The following is a 19132-nucleotide window of genomic DNA, read 5'->3' on the forward strand; positions in this document are numbered from 1 at the left end:
GGAATGCCACATCACACTCATCTTCGCTTGTATAACAATGAGTTTTTAAGATAATATCTTGAATTATTTTTATATATTTTTAAGAATAAATACATTCCCCCCATGGTACATTCACTGCACAGTTTGAATACCTCATGTTGGAGGAATGATCTGCTTCTCAATGAAAAATACTAAGACTTATTGATAAATTCTGCTTTGCATTAGGAGAAAATACTGCCAATGTGATAGACGAGGAAAATTATTAATGTATTTTATGAAAAATAACAGCTCCGGAGGTGTTCATTCTCTCTCTTAATGTTTCAGTTAAAACGTCTTAGAGAAGCTGAAAGTCAGTATAAGCCCATTCTGGACAAAAATAAACGCCTTAGCAGGAAGAATGAGGAATTGTCACATGCCTTACGTCGGATGGAAAATAAATTAAAATTTGTAACACAAGAAAATATAGCAATGGTAAGTCTGTGTATGCTCCAAGGAGAACATGTAATTTAGTGCTGATGGGGGTGATGAAGTCAGGCATCATCACAAACCTGCAAGTTTGATAAGAAACTTTCCCCTTTCCAGTGCGTGCTGAGATGTTCTGTGCATACTACTGAGTGGTTTGTGGCTTGAATGCGGTTTGAATTACATAAAGTGTATTATTTTAGCTTTGAAATAAACAGTTCTGAAGAAAAGCGATGGCACAGATTTTGTTCAGGTGACATGAGCACAAATCATCCCACTTTACCTTGGATTTCTGTACCAGAATCACCTCATAATCCTTAGGAAATCAGCATTTGTGACTATTCCTTTTTTTTTTTCCCAGTTGAATATTATTAGTGGGCAGTATCTGGTAGCCAGTATCTGTGGCAGTGTGTGAACATAGGAGGGCCAAGGTCATACCTGTGGGTGTTGCATCTGGGACTACTGCAGATTGAAATGAATGAGAGCCACCCAGGGAGCAGCTACATTGGTTCCAGCTCTGTAAATTCATTCTCCCACAGGAGAAAGCTGCACAGCTCTTGGCAGAACTAAAGAGCAGGTGCAGCTGAGCTGCTGCTAGCCCCCATCTTTGGCAGTCTAACAAGCAGGGTGCGCTATGGCCCTGTGTGCCTGCTGTCCTCTTCAGAGACTGTGAGCTCCGTGGGGCAGTCTGAGGAGCAGGAACATCCAGCGTGTTTGCAGTCCAGGTGTAACGCTCAGCAAAAGGGAAGCAGGATAGCTGCCAAGACAGCCATTAGATGTGATTCATCGCTAGCAGTAAAGGGAAGGGTTACGTGCCAAGCCTCCTGATCATCTCCTCTTCTTCCATGTGGGTTTCTTTTAGAGGCAAAGAGCTGGAACAATAAGGAGGCCAAGCTCATTAAATGACCTTGACCACAGCCAGGAAGAAAGGGAAGTTGATTTCCTGAGACTACAAGTCATTGAACAGCAAAATATCATTGATGAACTCTCAAAGGTAAGATGTAATACTGCAAGTCTCATGTGAGGTCGACTAAGGCCATACCAGAAGAACAGAAAGCATAAGCAAGAGGTGCTTGAGGTTCTGTGAGTTAACAGGCATAGCTTGCATCAGCAGAAACATCATAGACATTTCTATGATTAGTCAATATTAACTGAATATAAGTTATCTGTGGTGTACAGCATTTGGAAAAATCCCTTCATATGCATTGTACTTGGGTGACAGAACCAGTGCAGCATGTCCAGTAGATGTGCTGATGGCCAGATCTTGTACCTGAGAAGAGGAATGTCAAAGCTCCTTTAGCTGGAGACAAGATCAAAGCTAAAGATTGCTGTGTACAAGGGTCTTATTCTGCAATGTTGCATTCTCAGTCTTTGGAAAGAGCCAATACTGAACTTATAACACTTCTCAAAAAATTAACTGCTTTTTTTTTAATACCTGTATACTTACTGACATGATTTCATTCTTTTTTCATTAGACCTTGGAAACGGCTGGCTATGTGAAGAATGTAATGGTAAGAATGAAGTAAACATCATCCTCATCTTTGTAAGCTTTAAACTGAGAAGCACACGGGGTATAATAATATTTATTAACACTTGCATTTCTATTCCAACATCAAGCTATCTCAGTGTTTTTCCCAGTGTGGATGTTATCAGCAGAAGTTGTTCGCCAGAGATAAATTTAGTGATTATGGAGAGGAAAGCTCTGGAGAAAGAATGAAGCTTTTTTCCACTACTAGTGTGACCTCAGAGGCAAAGGTCAGCGTGGTCACCCTGTCCCGACAGCTGATAGCGAGTGTCCCCCATCTCCAGGACAGGTTCTGCCACGATGGAATTAGTTTTGTCTCACCCATACTGGCGTGTTCGCAGTTACTGCCTTTGCCAGGTCATCTCTTTGTTATCATCAGTAAAGATTTTCTGAAGTTAAGACACTGATATGTGTTGTTAAAACGTGTGTTGGTTTGTTCTTCATTGCCAAGTGTGCACTAAAGCTTGTGTTGACAAGCAAAACATATTCGATTTTCTTCTGTCACTGTTTCTGATGTTAGGATTTGACATTGGACTGATGGAAGTTGCACATTGTCAGTGTCCCACAGTGCCATCACATCCTTTTACCAAATAATTAAAATGAAAGATTATAGGGGTTTTCCCTTTAGAACTTTGTTCTCTGCAGTCCTGGAGTCTGCCTGTATTTGCAATCCAGAATAAAGCCTTTTTTTTTTTTCCAGGACTATGAAAAAATTATATGACTCTATAAGGAATGTCATAATTTCCACTGAACAGAAAAAAAATTGCTAGCAGCAATAAATGCTTAAACCTTTTTTCAGAGGCACTGGGAATCTGCAGATCCTTAGAGAAGTCAGCTGAGACTGAAAGTGCCGTGTTCAAACAGCCTCTGAATTTTGTATAGTTTGGCTGTTATATGTGTGCACGTCCAGAGGGCACTGACAGAGGCAGCTCTGAAAGCCAAGGGCAGGAGTGAGTCTTTGCTTCTCACCCCTGGACAAAGAGCCCCTCTACCAGACAAGAGCCACAGCACGGGCTTGCACAAACACGCTTGTCCACAGAGCAGCTCTGAAACTGGCCTGAGCTGCCAGGGTGTTGTGCTGCTTTCTTCAGCTATTTTGATTTTCATGAACATGTAAGGAATTGGTGCTTGTATACAGCAGACTTGAAAGCTGTTGGAGTAACCATGAAGGGAGTGATGAGGCACCGGCACAGGTTGCCCAGAGAGGTTGTGGCTTCCTCATCCCTGGAGGTGTTCAAGGCCAGGTTGGATGGGGCTTGGTCATTCTAGTGTGGTGGGACGTGTCCCTGCCCATGGCAGGGGGGTTGGAACTGGATGATCTTTAAGGTCCTTTCCAACTAAAACCGTTCTATGATTCTAAAATTATCATTTGACTGATGAAAACATGGTTATTTCATTTTGAGACAGTGACCAGCATGGATGTTACAATTTCTTGGTTGTCCAATGACTACCTATACTGATATAGTTAAATTAAATAACAACTCTCTGCAAACAGCTAATATATGTATCTGATTCTTCCAGGAACGTGATAAGCTGTTAAGGTATAGGAAGCAAAGGAAAAAAATGACAAGAATTCCTAAGGTAAAAAAAGTCTTGTATTATGCCATTCTGATTGACATGCTGGATTCCCAGTGCGCTCCAGGCACCTTGGAGTCAAACAGGGGAATGTTCTCCTTAAGGGTCTGAAAATGGGTCCTAATCTTAAATTTGGGCTCAAGAACATTCATAGACAATATTGGCATAATTCTGAAAAGATATGGTAGGGGCAGGGGGACTGTTTGAATTGCACACTATAAGCATTTGCATGCGCTGCGGTTACACCAAGCAGTTTTGGTGTCCCACGGGACTTCTGTGGTATGCGATCATCTTAAGATGAGACAGATTTTATGAATTAACACATCTCAAAATGATCTTTTAATGACACTGCCTGAAAACACGTGTAGGTTGTAAATAATTCATTATGGAGTTTAGTAACATGCAAAAATTGCTGGTTGCAAGGAGCAATGCTTAGAGCTCAGGAAAAAAGAAAATGTTAGTTAATGAATACTTGCAGGATGTTAATATAAATATTAACACTGTGATGACATTGTAAGCTATAATTGTAAGGCCTGAGAGTAAGCTGTGCTCTGCATATGAAGAATTAAGGCAGTGATGGAGCTAATGAATCTATAAATATTGAACTGTGGTTGATGTGAGATAACTCCTTAGCTCCCGTCATCCTGCAAGTGGCAGCCAGGCCTTTGAAGGAGAGTTACATTTTGTTTCCTCCAAAAGTTATCCACCACAAATCAAGAAAAAGCCAAAATCTAGAAATGTTTTCTATAAATCAACAATTAAAAATAACTTTAGAACTGTGTTTGGAATGTCATCTTTGGCTCTCAAGCATTTGACAATCAGTCATTTTTTTATCAGCACAAGCTTCGTTCTTTCAAACAGAAAAAAGTTATGAGTGGAAAAATGATTGTCTTCGAACTGTAAAAACTTCTGGTGATTGACTTCAAATTTTCAAGTAGAATATTTCTTGAAAATCTAACTTTTCATGTGACAATTGTGGTAACGACAGGAGGGACATCATGGTGAATGACAGTGGATTTACAAAGACATTTCAATACACAGATCTCATCTCACACTGAGATGAACACGCAAGATGTCAAAAGGGTGATCTGCCTTTCATCTCCAAAACCTGGAGTAACTGGGAGAAAAATACATTCAAAAAAGGCAGGGGCTCTGAGGTTGTGCACTATGATACCTAATAACAAATACAACAAATCTGCGAATTGAATAGTTGTAGCTATCATTAGCTACTATTGGGGTGAAAAAAGTTTACAGAATACATGGAAAGATCTGGGTAGGTTTTTCAAAAACCAGTAGAGTGAAAATTGTCAATAATCTCGAACTGAGTTTCCCCAAAGGTGTTCAAACCCTACAAAAGTGCGGGGTTTAGGCATGTGTCCAAAGTCACCGCTGTCCCCATGACATTGCTGGGCTGGCACAACCCATGGCACCGCAGCCGTGTGGCTTGGCTGTGCTCGCTGATGCCTTGTTTCTGTCAGAAGCCGGTTGTGGAGACATTTTTTGGCTACGATGATGAAGCTTCCTTGGAGTCTGATGGTTCCTCTATCTCGTACCAAACCGACCGGACAGATCAAACTCCTTGTACTCCTGAAGATGACTTGGAAGAGGTATTCATCAAAAAAATGTGTGTTATTTTGTTTTGAAGCCCTGCTATTTATTTCTCATTAAGTTCCTCATCTGTTATATTATTCATTTGTCAACCCTGACCAGAAAGTTACTGTTAAATTTAATACTGAGCATGTGGGTTAATATCTCTGGATGTCAAGTCTTCTGAAATGTCACAATTTTTAGCCAAGCTGGAAATATTCTATGCTGAGAATGTTAGATTCATGGTGGGTTTCTAGGTGTTAAAGGTCTATAAAGACTGAGAAGTTGGACAGCCATAGGAAGACCTGTTGACATGGAGATTTATTGCAGGTTTTTGTGTGTGTACTTCTGTTCAGTTCATTCTGTCTGTCATTTTGACCTCAGCACGGAGCACAACCTTAAGTGATAAGGTTTGTGTTTCTGGAAAGAGAAGCAAGCAGTCATGTAAAGCACTGGTCTCCAGAGGCAAGGCTGTCTCCTCACCAGCATAGTGAGGTCGTGGCTTTTCTGGAGGCTCTGAATGCAGAGTACACAAAGGTAGCTGGTTATACAAATAAAAATGATTATTCCTGGTGTTTAGCAGGGCTTCCCTACAAATGCATTCCCAAGTGTGTGTCAGATCACTGTACCATTACATGTTTCTGAGTTTAACAAGAATCTTGTAATAAACAAAAAATTCATGATAATGGCTTGCAGCCTTTTTATGGTGTGTTGGCTGCATTATTTCATCTACCATTTCACCTGTTTCATGGTTTGTAATTAGATCTGTTAAAAGTGAACCTAAAGAATTCCTGTCTCTACTGTAAAAGATACACGAGTGGTTACCAGGTGTGTGCAGCACCGCAGGAAATCCAAATGTATTTTTGTATGTATGAGCCTATTTATTTTTCCTTCTTGCATTGACTTTTTTTTTTTTTTCCATGTTCAAATAGCACAAAGTTTATGCATGCACCAGTGATACAATTTCATTTCATGTCGAATGAAGTATTCCAATCAACCTGACATGAAAGCATTCAATGCTGGATATTGTGAGGAGAGGAAAGAAGATGAAGGGCTCTTTTCATATTGTTGTCACCTTTTCTACTTGTATCATCTCTAGATTAGTGTTTCAATAATTGAATGAGACTGTCAGGCTTGGCTTATTTTCCAGATTGGAAACCTTTTGGTTTTTTTCAAGGAAGCTACATTTTCACCTTTAGACATGATGACTTTGCCTAGTATAGAAATAAAGGGCAATTCAGTCATTAGTATATTATAAGGATGGCAAGTTTTTATCTTTCCCAGGCAGGGCGAATTGCCTTTATTATTTTGCCCCTCTATATTGTATATGCAGCTAGTGTATGCAAGAGATGTTTAAAGAACATGGGCAAAGAATAAATAGTCAGAGAGCACGTGAAAATCATCTTTAGTACTGTGCTTCCCAGATTATGTTTTGAAAGTAATATTTTTTGCACTTCATGGAGAAAACAAGCATAATCCACTCATTTTTCTTTCTTTTTTTCCCCCCCCACTTCCATTGCAGTAAAGAAAGCAATTGATGCAATCCATATTTGTTTTCTATTCCAGGGCATGGCCAAGGAAGAGACAGAACTGCGGTTTCGCCAGCTGACAATGGAGTACCAGGCTCTGCAACGAGCATACGCCCTATTGCAAGAACAGGTCGGAGGAACATTGGATGCAGAACGAGAAGTTAAGGTCTAAATGGCTTATATTACATGAAAATAAAGGATTGTTATTGTATGGGGGTTTGTAATTTACTTGCTCAGGTTGTTTTCAAGCTAAACACTGCCAAGTGTGAGTGCGGGGATGGGGCTGGCTCCCAAGGTGGGTTCCAGTGTCTCTAACTCCAACCGGCTTGTCCTGCCATCTCCGTGAAGTGCTGGATTGCTAGAGGAACCACTATTACTGCAGTTCAGTCTTTTCACCACTGATCAGTTTAAGAGAAATTCAGACAGGATTTTTATGGGAAATCCTTAAAAATAAGCTCTCCTTCTATTAAAAAAAAAAAACAACAACCTAGGACAGATAGCCGTAAGTATATAACGCTTGGTATTTAATTCCTTCTGGATTCTGTGAGATTACATGACTCTTCATAAAACGTTTGGAAGGCTTATAACTGAAGTTCTTTTTCTTAATTGAATTGCAAAGCATCCTACACTATTCTGCCTGCCTATCTGCCTCACGCAGCCCGCAAGGCTTCAAACACCTGGCATGAAATGTTACATTTATTATCAGTATGTTGTATATTACAAGGAGCTGGCAGGACTTGCACACAGAATGCAAGGATGAATACATCAAATAAAGGAACAAATTCCATTCTGAGCTAACAGTTTAAATTTCATAGGAGAAATGTAACTGCAAAGTCTTAATTTGGCTCTGTATCTATTGTTTGGGTGTGTTATGCAGGAACATTTTCAGTAGTTCAAGGTAAGGGTGGCAATACATAGGGAGATATCTATGTCACCCATCCTGGTGTCTCTGTTGGGGACAGTTCCAGCACCACAAACCACTGAGCTGTGACTGTCCAGCCACAGGCAGCTCCCTGGCTCCAGTGAGACATAGAACAAACGACCAACTTTCTCTAGCTGAATTCCATCTTTACAATAATATTTTGGCTTTCCTAGCTATATAACTAGTCTGGTTTTATTCCCCTAAATAATTTAAAGAATTAACTGCTAATTTCACCACTGATCTCTCCAATTTCACCACTTTTCACTCACTGTCTCCATTGGTGAGTACCTCTCACCCACCCAGAATTAGCAGCATCCCTTGTCTCCCAGCAACCTCACTGCTTGGCAAACGTCGATCATCTCGCCCTCTCTCTGAATGCCTAAACTGCACTAAAATTAACTTTCCCAGAGCACGCTCTCTGCTCTGAAGTGGTAGGGATTGCACCTGTAAAGACCATTGTAATGAAACAAGGCATGCTCAGCTCGAAAAGTGACTTGATTTTACTGTTTCCATATTGAGACAAAAAGAGAGAACAATGCAGGTAATGCAAACAAATAAGACAGTTTGCCTTACAAATAACAAGATAACTAGCAGATAAATGGTTTGAGGAAAGTAAATGTTCTATGAAAAGATATTTAACAAATAGCTAATAATAATTGATATTATTCTCTAGAAAACACATGTAGGAAAGTATTGTCTATTTAAATAAGCTTGAAGGTACAAGTATAGTAAAAAATGACACCCAATACAGTAACACCACAAGATAGGGTATTAAGTGCATAAGGAGCAATGCAGTTTTCGAGTCTGCAATGTTACGTATGCAGGGTATGTTCTGAGGTTTTCAGCTCATCAAAAATTTGAAGGAAACAGCTGTACCCAGAACAGAGGCGTAACGCTGTTAATTGCTTTTCACAAAGAAGTGAATCTTTGCATTACACTGGTTTTTTAAAATGCCTTGTTCTAGAACAGAGAAGGCTGCTAACTGCAGATTGTCATCGTTAGCTGTAAGAAATCATTTATTTTTTGCTGTCCTACTGTCTACCTAATGGGGTTCTTGTTTCTGTTAATCTGAAGTTTCAAATTCATTATCCCATCTTACAGACTTATTTTTATGTTTAATGACTAATGTTGTGTGCTTAGCTGCAACGTACTTTGCCAAAGAACTTTAGAAACTGTTAGAAGTATTTGATGTTTTAAATTATTGCTGTAATTGCGTTAGCTTATGTCTTTTAGAGAAGGTTTGATTTATTATTTTTTTTTCTTGTCTCGCATCCTACAGACACGTGAGCAGCTCCAAGCAGAAATACACAGATCACAGGCTCAAATAGAAGACCTGGAGAAGGCCCTCGCTGAGCAGGGGCAGGTAACACATGTGGCTGAACACCGTGAATTTCTCCAGCCTTCGCGCTGAGGACGGGACAAGGCTCTAGATATGTACCTTGTCATGTTGCTGTATGATACTGCAGGTGTAGTGACACTTCAGTGTTTATGTGTGTGTAGAATACTCCCAATGTCATTCTTCTTCATGGCTGTTCTGCAGTTACTAATTGCAATTAGGCATTGCAATTAGTAATTGCGAAACACACTTAGCAGGGAAGCAATTTCTGTTCCTGTCAATATGTGCTGTAGTGAGGTACCCTGCAGAACCCCCATCAGCATTGCAACCCCTGATGCAGGAGACTTTAGTGTAACCTGCTGAGTACTATTTCAATAAACATGTTAATTACTTGAAAATAAACCACTTAATAGAAGCATAGAATCATAGAATAGTTTGGGTTGGAAGGGACCTTAGACATCATCCAGTTCCAACCCCACCCTGCCATGGGCAGGGACACCTCCCACTGGATCAGGCTGCCCAAGGCCCATCCAGCCTGGCCTTGAGCAGCTCCAGGGATGGGGCAGCCACAGCTTCCCTGGGCAACCTGGGCCAGGGCCTCCCCACTCTCATAGTGAAGAAATTCCTCCTTATGTCTAGTCTAAATCTGCCCCTCTCCAGTTCATACCCATTGCCCCTCATCCTATCACTATAAGCCTCTGTGAACAGTCCTTCCCCAGCTTTCTTGTAGCCCCTTCAGGTACTGGAAGGACTTTATAAGGTCTCCTCAGAGCCTTCTCTTCTCCAGGCTGAACAACCCCAACTCTCTCAGCCTGTCCTCATACAGGAGGTGTTCCAGCCTTTCAATCATCCTTGTAGCCTCCTCTGGACCAGTTCCAACAGTTCCATATCCTTTTTATGTTGAGGATTCCAGAACTGGACACGATACTCCAGGTGAGGTCTCACAAGAGAGGAAGAGGGGCAGAATCCCCTCCCTCACCCTGCTGGCCACAGTTGTTCTGATGCAGCCCAGGACACAGTTGGCCTTCTGGGCTATGAGCGCACACTGCCAGCTCATGTCGATGTTCTCATCAATCAGCCCCACCAAGTCCTTCTCCATAGGGCTGCTCTCAATACATGTGGTCTTGTTGGTTTCAGGTAGTCAGGCAAGCAAGGACTTTTGAAAACCCCACTCCCCACGTTTGCATGCATGCGTAGTTATCTCTAACATCAGTCCCCGAACCCTGAGTTACACACAAGTGCTTCCATGCTAACTCCTGAAATCAGCACCCACTAAAACCCATATATCTTTGATGATCTCAATCTTAATGCCTCGCTTGCTCCAACATAATGAAGAGAATGGTGGACAATATCTTTCTATGGTGCACAGAGGTCACAGTTGGGGAAAGCAAAAATTAGCTGGTAAAGGAGTATATGATTTCAGTACATGTACAGCTGTGAAGTAAAAATGGGTGCAATATATCTGTAGGACACTGAGAATTTCTCTACACAGCCAAAGAGGAAGTGAATTCCCATGCTCATTCCTGAAGTCCCAAAGCACATGTTTTGTTTGGCTTCCAGCTGGCAGCCGTGCCCATTAGTCCTTCTCTATTCCTTTACTGTCCCTACCTTAAAACTGACCTCTGTTGTTTTATTATGCATCTCCTGAAAATTAAATAAGTCAATAGCAGGTCAGTTCCATTATACAGTTGAAGATACATATATCTCTATATCTATACGTATAGATATATGTATACACCTATTGAGAAAAATTATTATAGTAAATAGAGGGAACAAAGGTGTTTGGCAACAAGTTGGTCTACTTTAAAAATCTCACAATACTTTTTATACCTAGGAGAAAACTGAGAAGATAGAATAAAGTAAGAATATTTATTTTCTAATGCGATGTTTATTTAGTGAATGTAAAAGCAAGCCTTCCTTGCCAGCAGCTTTCTTTGTAGCTCCTCAAGATTTCATTGTCTTAAAACGTTAAAAGCAGGTGCTAAATTAGAAAGAGGTTAAATATTTCAGGGGAAGGAGGAAGTGCATGGACTGGGCTGTGTATTTTCATCAAAACCAAAGTGATTCTCCTCATGTGAAAACTTTTGCTGGGAATGCTTTCTTTAAATTCAGAGTAAGAGTGTTTATTAGGGCTATTTGAAGTGTGCAATTCACCTGTTTGTGTATCTCGCCGTGCAGCCTATTCATGCAATACCTTGTCAAATCATCTCATTCATTCTTCCAGATTAATTTGAAGTACAACTGAATAATCTAAAAAAACGTACTCTAGGAAGTATGATCTAAATGATTAGCATGAAGCACATCACATTCAACCAAATAGCTATTGAGCTCTGCCTTTTTCATGCCATTAGGCATTATTAAGATGTCTTATTCTTGCTTTGATTATACTTGCATAATTTTACCTTCTGGTTTCACTGCAAGGTGCCTGCTTGTGCATGACTGGCTCATTCAAGGCTGGCTCAGCATTTTGTCACCTTAGTCTGACCTTAAGATTTCACTCAAGGCTACTCAAGCCAAGCACCTCTGCTCCACCAGGCAACACCCTAGTCCTCATGGCTCAGATGAACTAGTCAATCCTGGCCCTGAGGTTACACAGCCCAGAGATGTGCATAAGGCAGCATAACACAGGAAAATATTAAAAGGAAAATGCACCTTAAATTAAAAGAGTACAGTGTTTAAAACCACCTCGCACGCTGGTATGTGAAGGTGATAAAGAAGCAGGCACTCCTCTAGCCTTGATATAGCCTTGAGAATGAAGTATTGCAGACTGAAAATATCCAACCCCCAGCTGAAAATACAAAGAAATGTTCCCAGGCGTTTTCTAGCTTGTGTCTTATTTTTCCAGCCAACCTTTCCCCCCCATCCAAAGAACTCTAGCAAACCCAGAAAAATAAAATATTTTTGAGAACTTTAAAATAATACTAGATCATTTGATCATTACCTTTCTAGCTTAATCTCTTATGCTGTTAATCCTGTTCGGGGTTTTGTGACTTTTATGTATCCATCAAACTAAGAAATTAGTTTCAAAATAAAGGGCTTTTCTGCCTAGTATTCAGATATAGGTAATTAATCTTCTGTATAATTGCAATGTAATAGTAACTACATAGCTAGAAATAACCCTTTTAATGAAAACTAATCTTTTATCTGAAAGGAGTTTTTTAATCCTTGGAGTGTTTCTATACCATTTTTAAACTACAGACTGGTAAAATAGGACAGAAAGGGTGAGCTTTCATAGAAAATAATAGAATTACAATTACAATTATTCCATCTCTCTTCTCTAGGTGTGTGATTTAATGAAATACTTGCTACTGTGTTTGCGCTAAACATTGCCAGCTTCACCTACAATACTGTTTTGTTTTTTTTTCCAAGGATATGAAGTGGATTGAGGAGAAGCAAGCATTGTATAGAAGAAATCAAGAACTGGTAGAAAAGGTGTTCAATGTTTCTATTTGTATTAGTCAAACAGTACTTGTAGCTTAAAGAAGGCAGAAGGTGGAATATTTTAATCTGTTTTACATAGCTCTAATGGAAATAATTCATGTTTACTAAAAATATCCTTATAAACCTGCCAGAAAAAAATGGTTTTCTGGCATTCCCTGTGGCCCCATAAAGTGTCCCAATGTGAGGATGTGGTTGTGAGGAAAAACCCCATGTTCCTCCAGCACTTGCACTGCAATCCCCGCTCGTGTTGACCCTCAGAGCTCAGAAACTCAGTGGTCACACTGACCCCAGCAAGGTCAACGCATGGAGGATCTTGAATGATACTGCAAACAGCTCTAAGACGTGTTGCTTTATTTTGCAGATCAAACAAATGGAAGCAGAGGAAGCTCGCTTAAAACACGATGTCCAGGACGTTAAGGATCAAAATGAGCTTCTGGAATTCAGGATCTTGGAGCTTGAAGTGAGCACGTGTTGCAGCCATGGTCCTGCCCTCCTAACAGGGCTGTGTGAGCCATGGCCAGGGACACTGTGGCATTGGACGCTCGCCCACGTTTACTCTAAAGAACTGCATTACACTGAATGAGACCAAAGGGTTTGGTACCAAATGCTAATAAAAGAGAGGAACAAAAAAAATCCCCAAACCAAAATAGACACCCAGGGATCAATACAAATATTCTTCATAGGTTGTTCTGGCAGTCTTACCTAAGGAATTTTAAGATCCAGAAGATTGGCTCATGATGTAGATGCACATTTTACTATACCCCATCTGTTCTGAAAATGCAAAGAGATAAAAGCAGAACAGATCATACATGGGAAAGAAAAAGAAAGAGGAACTTTTTTTCATTGCCAGAAAAAAAATTATTGCTGTGTTTCACCTCTGGCTAAACCTACAGAGGAAGAATCAGTGCTCCACTGAGCCCACTGTTTTCTCTTTAAACAGAATCTATAAATGCTTGGAAACTTTTTTCCAGATTCTCTGAAGAGAATTTAAAGCAGTCATTCACTAGAAAAATCGGAATGCTATTTATATTATACCAGGTATAAGTGTGTAGGTTTGTTCAGATGGGTTATGTAGTCAAAATAATAGGTAAGTAGCCATGTTCGGTGTCCAGTGAAGATGCACAGTGTCAAAATATTAGTGCTGTTAATATGTATGTCTCATGCTTGCAGTGAGGTGGAGGTTATGCCTCTGTACCCTCAAAAAAGCACATGTTCTGACCAGAGAAATGGCTCTCGCTCCTGGCTGTTAGTGTCCATCACTACAGGGTGCAGGAGGAAGGATGTATGTGCTCTGTGCACCCAAGATAAAGCCACTCTACAATATCATTGCTTTGTAACATACTCAGTTAGAGTGGGCCTTTTTCAAGCCATATTTATCACGTTCTTGGTGAAGCTGTCATTTACGACGTACCATATTGGTTAACTGAACAATTATTGTCCTTTTAGGAGAGAGAAAGACGATCGCCTGCCATCAACTTCCATCATGGTCCTTTTACAGAGGGGAAAAGCCCTCTCCAAGTCTACTGCGAGGCAGAAGGTGTAACAGTAAGGGATTCTCGTTTCATGTTTTCCTTTCCCTAAGTAAAATCAGACGCTTTGTTCTGACTCCTGGTTTTCCATTTCTCTCTTGTTAGGACATAGTAGTAGCTGAGCTGATGAAAAAATTGGACATTTTAGGGGATAACGCCGTAAGTGTATGTTCCTTTAATAAATTGTGCATGCTTTGGTAAATATCTGTCCTCATGTTAAGTTAGCAAAGCCTTCTTGGCTTGCTACTGCACAGCCTGTCCTCTCTATGGTCAAAGCACTGGGCTACAAGCTAAGCATTTCTGGCTTTTTACTGTTTTGTTAATAGCCTTCGAATGAGTGTCACACAGGATCATGGCATCGTGAGGTTGCTTTTATTTTTTCAATAATTTGAAAAATATTTTAAAATGTTGGTATTTGCCTTTTTTTTCTGGTCACTGTTCATACGTGGTTTCTTTATTTGCTTACTCTACATTTGCTTTGCTTTTACGTTTTAACAGCTGTGTGTTTAAATTTTTCCTAATAACCCATAAACTTTTGATAGTAACCAGGATATTAAACAAAAGGTGACAATAACAGCATGAAAGGAAGCAGCAAATAGTAAGGAATTTTAAAGTGTTTCTCCTTTAGCAAATGGGCATGAATATTTATATGTATAGTTATGCATCCAGAAGATTTATAAAACCCTGTATGTTTTTTTTCTTGTACTCTCATCTAATAGCATGGAGCCCCCAGACTCTGATAGCTACACACTCTGCCCCACAAAATCAATCCAGGAGTTAGTGGAGGAGCTGAAACACATTGAAGCGATTAATAATCTTCACCACAGCTACAGTTAATGATTTTCGCACTAGCAGAAATACAAGACTCTTAAATTAAATCTTTTGTATGTAAAAAGTAAGAGTCTCACATAAACTTAATCACCAGTGAACTAAGACTGACCCTGCAAATGTGTAGAAAGTGAATACCCATTAATCTGTTAATCCCCACACTAAGGTTTTCTTGAGTGGAATTATTAATGTCAGGTTAGTCCCATGTAGAGCGGTTTGGGACAGTGTCCCAAACAGGCGACTTGGAGACAAACAGAAGCAGAAGTCACAGCTTTTCTCATGTTTTCTATTCCCTTTCTTTTCCTCTTGGCTCCTTTATTTATATCAATGATCTCTACTGTATAATGTTTCTCTTATTCTGATTTCATTTTTTTCCCTACTACATACAACAACTAATTTCCAAATGCAACATGAGATGGAGTTCCCAGTTCTCAACTCGAATAGCTTCAAGCTAACTGTAGATCATTGTTATCACTGTGGTTCTTTGTTCTTGTTTTCACATGTTTGACATCACAGACTCAGCCAGGGGTGGCAGACTCTGCCCTGTGGGTGCGCATTGTGGTGTCTGGCTGTTAGGGAGTCTGGGAAAGCAAACCTGGCTTGCCTGCATGCAAGGGATTCCACACTTTTCCATACATTTTCTCACTTAAATTTCTGTAAAGCTCCCCCGGCAGCTTCTAGGTGCTTCCTGCTGAGCTGTCATGAGCTAAATAGCGCTTTGAGCAAACCCTTGAGAGAAGCAGAACAGAAGCAAAGGTCAGAGGGGTGCAATACATTCCCTGCAGCCTTACGGTGTCACTGGGGACAAGCACAGAGAAGGAGGGTTGAGGAACACAGGTGCCCTCCTCTTCCCTGCAGATTGGGGAATCAGGTCAGGGAATAACTCATAGAATAGGAAAGAACATCACTAACATGTTGATTGGATGATTTAATTTTTAATGTTAGAAGTACTTACGTTTATGGAAGAGGCAATTTTCAGGAATCCTCAAGAAATATCTCCTCCCATCCCTGTCAGGTAGAACTTTCACTATCCCCAGCCTCATGCATGGAATTGAAGTTCACCATAGTCACCATTCTTACTGACTTCCTAATTACCCCGTGGGAATGATAGCTAATGGCTCTCTTGATCCAAACAAATGCAGGTCCTGAACTAGGAGGATTCACTTCTCCTACTGTAGATGTGGTCAGGTGTGTGGTAAGATGAATGTTTGGGATGAAATGTATAACATAGTTTCTGTACTTTATTTTTTCAAAAAACCAACAAAACATGGATTGAATAGCTAACATCTTAACAAATGTTTTCCAAAATCATAACTTGGCTGAGCAAAATAAGGATTGCATATTAACCTGCTGCGCATGCAATGAACTCAAGACTGCATCTCTTTTCTCAATGGCACGTTAGGCTAAGCTTCATCTTGTCTTCTGCAACTGTGTGTTTATCCCCTGTGGTATAAAAATAAATCCAGGGTCACCTTTTTTTGGTAAATGTCAGAAATTTAGAAGAATTAACTATATGTCTGAAAATAATCCAGCAAGAACAGCTACAATTGTTTTTACAACAATGTTGCACCACAATACTAATTTTCTTTGCTTTAGTTTATTGTTCCTCAGACATATTTAATTTCATATTTATTTAATACAGCAGTGGCCCAAGTAGTGGATTAATAACAAGACACTGGGATTTGTTGTAATTATAATCTGCTTTTGGTGCAGAATCTGACCAATGAAGAGCAAGTAGTTGTCATACAAGCAAGGACAGTTCTCACGTTGGCTGAAAAGGTAATAACAGCTGCATCACTCACCAGTAAATGTGTCACATAAAAGCATCTGACCCTCTCAGAACAGCTCACTTAAAGACTCTAGTCATGTAAATTGTAGTTTCATCACAAAATGGAATGATTCTTTATGTGGAATTACACTTACACTAGCTTTTATAAAAACAAAGGTAATGTTCAGGCAATGCAGAGAGGCACTGCTTATTTTAAAGTATCAGAGGGTAAATGTTAGAAGGTAAATGGCTAGGCTTTGAAATAATGCTTCTTTCTGCCACCAATAAATATAAAAGAAAAAAATGTAGTAATCTAGTTAGGTTTCCCTCTTTTATTTAGTGAATTTAAATAAATACTTGTAGTGTGTGCTGACACATCCTAAAGTCACAGTGAAAGCTGAATATGCAGGTGTGCTGCTGCTGCTCTTTAGACTTAAGCACCTGATCTCTGTTTTTGCACACAGTGGCTACAGCAGATAGAAGTGACGGAGTCTGCGCTGCAGCAGAAGATGCTGGACCTTGAGAATGAAAAGGTAGGGAGAGACAAGGGGAACAAACTGACAGGAGAGGCAACAGGAGGAGCCATCGCTTAGGGCTGCAGCCGTTGCACTGACTGCCTCTTCCTTGTGTCCCCAGGAGCTGTTCAGCAAGCAAAAGGGCTACCTGGATGATGAGCTTGACTTCAGGAAAAAGTCCTTGGACCAAGCTCACAAGGTGAGAAAAATCAGTCTTGACTGAGTTATGACATGTAATGTGTATAGTCTGTTTGTCCTCTACAGAAAAACCCTCTGCCTGTGGAGTGGCCCGAGAATGTTAAACTTGAATTTTGAACAAGCTCTATACCCTGTGCTAACAATGAGTTCCTAATGGACACATTCCCTTGTGTTTGGGTGGTCCTTGCAGGATTAGGACCTGAATGTTAATTTATGATACACAATTTTTAATTTAGCAGACATTTTGGTAAATGACTGATAAGAAAATAATGTTTTCAGCGACTTTTCTTTTCCCTCCAAAACTGAAATTTTAGCCTAGACATTTCTTTAGAACTTAGATTACAGGTTCTGTAAACAAAACAGCTGGAGGTATGATGTGATTCTGTACACTGGAAAACACTTTTAGGTCATATTCATCATCAGCTGATCCTAAGCCATCTCGACCATCTCTTCAGTCCCCAGCTGTCTTCCTTCCTTCAGTTAGAGAAAAGTTCAATGTATACTCATGAAAAACATAAATATGTGAATCTGCACATTGATTTATCTTATTCCTTCAGTTCCTTGTAAATCTCGAGCGCAGTTAAACTTTCTGAGAAGCAATGAATATTTATGTCTCTTTTTCTGGATAACTATTATCTATTTGTATCTCAGACCATTTGGGGGAGCTTTTACTCAGTACACTTTCTCTCCTGGTAGGGTGATTTTTAAGACTGATTTTGCCACATGCTGAGCTATATCTGAAACCCATGTCTGTGCACAGTGGAAATCTTGGAAAGCACACAAGCTCCTCCTTACCCATGGTCTCAGCCCTAATGCTGGATTATCTCCCGCAGCCTTGAGCTGCTCTAAGAAGCAGTTTGGTGCAGCTTGAGGCTGAGCCTGTAGGATTCATCTTGAAAGATAAGCCTGGAGAGAGGTGATACCGTGGGTCTTGAGCGAGTTCTGAAACAGATGCATAAATCTGATTCTGCAGAAACTTGCAACAGCAGCAGTGTGGGGAAAATCATTTGTCATTGCTTGAAACTCCTGGTAACTTTGTGAAGTCTAAAGAAGAGCTCAGATGTGGAGCTATGGCTGTTGTTTAGGGTGTTACTCAGCATCCCCGCAGCTTACAGGTCTCCATCCATTAAATGGATCTCCAGGATCCCAAGTTTACCAGAGTCCAACAACAACTAGCTCCTTGGCTCTGCTTCTCATGGAGAATGAATGAGTGTAATGAATGTCTCGTGGCCCATGCAGAAATAGCTGAGGGTTATTTGCATTTTCCTGTATTCTTCAAAAGCATCAGGCGAGTGTCCCCAGGCAAAGTGTTGGGCTTTAATCCTGGGCGCAGATGCAGCCTGAAAGCAACAAGAAAGTTTTGTTCTGCTCCAAAATTTGAGTGACAAAAGCTTTTTTGATTTCTATAATCTGCTTCCCTTCTGTGTTTTCTTTGTGCCCCTTGAGATGATGAGCCACTAATCTTCCCGCGCTAACTACAGCCAACAAGATTACCAGCTGTAACCGCTAAGCTTTTTGCACGGTTTTCACTTGCTTTGGTTGCTGACAGAGGATTTTGCTCTGAGAAACACTTGGCTCACACGGAGACTCCTGGCATTGCTGCTGCTCTGGAGACTGTGAATTTCCCCACACCCTTCTTGCTTCACAAGGCAATATAATCCAAGAGGGATAATGATTGTACAACTGAAGTTTAGGGCCCAACAGAAATCGATGTTTCAAATAACAACATTTTGTTGAGATAGATACAGTTAGCAAAGAAGTTGGCGTTATTTTTAAAAGTGAAAGCAGAATCTTCTTCTGAGATAATATCTGATCAGATCTTCCCCGCAGAGATACCGTGGTCACGGTCTCTCAGTTATCATCAGTACCCGTAACACCTGACATGATGTCACTATTCACGTAAATGCTTGTATTCTTCTCTTCTGACTCTGCTAAGCC

The 19132-nt window shown here is 40.3% G+C and overlaps 1 protein-coding gene across 28 annotated transcripts in view; it reads left to right on the forward strand.

Moving 5' to 3' along the window:
- The window catches only part of JAKMIP3 (Janus kinase and microtubule interacting protein 3), a 77544-nt gene that overhangs the window by 54539 nt on the left and 3873 nt on the right, over positions 1–19132 (forward strand). For 16 of the 28 annotated variants that reach the window (XM_069863328.1, XM_069863325.1, XM_069863337.1 and 13 more), the window contains 14 exons: positions 304–450; positions 1304–1435; positions 1917–1952; positions 3488–3547; positions 5020–5148; positions 6695–6823; positions 8859–8942; positions 12285–12347; positions 12718–12816; positions 13803–13901; positions 13991–14050; positions 16427–16492; positions 16946–17014; positions 17118–17195. In XM_069863328.1, coding sequence (XP_069719429.1) covers positions 304–450; positions 1304–1435; positions 1917–1952; positions 3488–3547; positions 5020–5148; positions 6695–6823; positions 8859–8942; positions 12285–12347; positions 12718–12816; positions 13803–13901; positions 13991–14050; positions 16427–16492; positions 16946–17014; positions 17118–17195 — 1251 coding nt within the window. The remainder of the gene's footprint in view (positions 1–303; positions 451–1303; positions 1436–1916; positions 1953–3487; positions 3548–5019; positions 5149–6694; positions 6824–8858; positions 8943–12284; positions 12348–12717; positions 12817–13802; positions 13902–13990; positions 14051–16426; positions 16493–16945; positions 17015–17117; positions 17196–19132) is intronic. The other 12 variants (XM_069863332.1, XM_069863335.1, XM_069863345.1 and 9 more) reach the window with 5 other exon arrangements.

Source organism: Phaenicophaeus curvirostris, chromosome 9, assembly GCF_032191515.1.
Source record: "Phaenicophaeus curvirostris isolate KB17595 chromosome 9, BPBGC_Pcur_1.0, whole genome shotgun sequence".
NCBI lineage: Eukaryota > Metazoa > Chordata > Aves > Cuculiformes > Cuculidae > Phaenicophaeus > Phaenicophaeus curvirostris.